Below are 2185 nucleotides of genomic sequence, written 5' to 3' on the forward strand. Positions count from 1 at the left end.
GCTAAAATATGAGTCCATAATCCATAATAACACTTCCTCCAGTAAAAAAGTCCATCTCCTGTTGTCTCTCACATCAAAATTCACCACATATTTGTTTAAAGCTGTTTTGGCTTGTAAACAGTGCTTGATCTGTGCAGATGTCTCTCCTGATTCAGACAAGACCACTTTTTAACTGGAGGAAGTGTTATTATGGATTATGGACTCGTAAATTATAGTTAAAAGCGTCTTAATGCTGGATTTGTTTCAGCTTTTGTCTTCTCCAGATGTTAACTGATGGACTGGAGTGGTGTGGATTATTTGTGGATTATTGTGATGTTTTTATCAGCTGTTTGGACTCTCATTCTGACGGCACCCATTCACTGCAGAGCATCCATTGCTGAGACACTGATGCAATGCTACATTCCTACAAATCTGATGAAGAAACAAACTCAAGAGTACATTTCAGCATATTTTCATTCTGGGTGAACTATTTCTTTAAATTTAGTTTAGTAGGCAGTGTTATTTTAGTATCAAGATAGTATTATTTCATTAATATTTTGAATTGTAATATTTTTTGTTTTAATTTTAATTTTAAGGTTTTTGTAGTTCTGTTGTTGTAGTTTTGTCATTTTTATTAGTTTTTTTTTATGTCTACATAGTTCATTTTTATTTCTGTTTTAGCTTTAGTTATTTTAGTACATGAAGTTAAACTAAATGAAAATGAGAAAAAAAAAATTCAGTTAAACTTCATTTCATTTCAAGTCACAATAGTCTTTTATTTATTTATTTTTTTATAGTTTTAGTTAAGCATAATAACCCGGGCATAAGTCTCAGTTCACTTCAGAAACGTGTGTTTCTCAGGTGTGTGTTCAGTTCATCACCTGGCGGTCTCCTGTCTCAGTGCGTTCAGGAAAGTGTCCGGGTGGAAGAGCTCCGACAGATCCAGCATCTCCGACAGCAGTCCACCCCTCTCTGCCCTCTCCACCCATCCCTGCGCACACACACACACACACACACACACACACACACACAAAGCAGTGATTGGTCGTGGAGATCAGTGTGTGTGATAACTGAAGTGATTGGAGTGCTGCTGGTGTCAGTTGTACAGTAACAATCGCCGTTTCCTTCTCAAATCTCTCCCTGCACCTTCTGCTTCTCCTCACAGGACTTCACGCTTCAGAACGGCAGATTCACATGCTGCGTCTTTCTAAGAACGTCAGCAGACAGTTTCTGTATGTGTCCGTCTTTATATGTTTATCAGTAGCACATTCAAGACATCAACATACACTCTTGCATGTTTTTGTGCAACTGTTGCAGTAATAAAACTCAGTATTGATGAACAATAAAAACAAATTTTGTGCTTAGAATGAACAGAACATTATCATCTGTTTGTGTGAACGTTAATATATACTACTGTAAGTTTGGGGTCGCTGAGATATTTTAATGTTTTTTAAACATTTCAGTTTTTTGAAGTCTCTGCTGTTTACCAAGGCTGCATTTATTTGAGCAAAAATACAGTAAAAACAGTAATTTTGTGAAATATTATTAAAATTTCAAATAGCTGTTTTTTATGTGAATATATTGTAAAATGTAATTTATTTCTGTGATGCGCAGCTGTATTTTCAGCATCATTACTCCAGTCTTCAGTGTCACATGATCTTCAGAAATCATTCTAATATGCTGATTTGCTGCTCAAGAAACATTTCTGATTATTATCAATGTTGAAAACATTGATTGTGCTGCACAATATTTTTGTGGAAACTGTGATACATTTTAATTTTCAGGATTCACAGATGAATAGAAAGTTCAAAAGAACAGAGTTTCTTTGAAATAGAAATCTTCTGTAACATTATAAATATCTTTACTGTCACTTTTGATCAATTTAAAACATATTCATTTTTGTTAAAAAAAAAACTTTTAAAAACAGTAGTGTGGTGTATGAATTGGCCTTTATATAACTTTATATAAAATTAATAACTTAATTTTATTATTATTAAGCTGTAATATTATAAATAAAATAAAATAAATAAAAATAACTATTTTAAAATAAATAATTAAATAATTATTAAATAAACAGTTTACATTTATTAATTTAATAATACTACAGGTGCATCTCAATAAATTAGAATGTCGTGGAAAAGTTCATTTATTTCAGTAATTCAACTCAAATTGTGAAACTCGTGTATTAAATAAATTCAATGCACAC

General features: G+C 32.2%; 1 protein-coding gene across 1 annotated transcript in view; it reads right to left on the reverse strand.

Annotated features, from left to right (window-relative positions):
* Nucleotides 1-2185, reverse strand: part of dync2h1 (dynein cytoplasmic 2 heavy chain 1) — a 105016-nt gene that overhangs the window by 3355 nt on the left and 99476 nt on the right. The window contains 1 exon segment of the mRNA XM_016487640.1: nt 861-970. Coding sequence (XP_016343126.1) covers nt 861-970 — 110 coding nt within the window.

The sequence above is a fragment of the Sinocyclocheilus anshuiensis genome, unplaced genomic scaffold (genome assembly GCF_001515605.1).
Source record: "Sinocyclocheilus anshuiensis isolate Anshui unplaced genomic scaffold, SAMN03320099.WGS_v1.1 scaffold906, whole genome shotgun sequence".
In the NCBI taxonomy this organism is placed as follows: Eukaryota; Metazoa; Chordata; class Actinopteri; order Cypriniformes; family Cyprinidae; genus Sinocyclocheilus; species Sinocyclocheilus anshuiensis.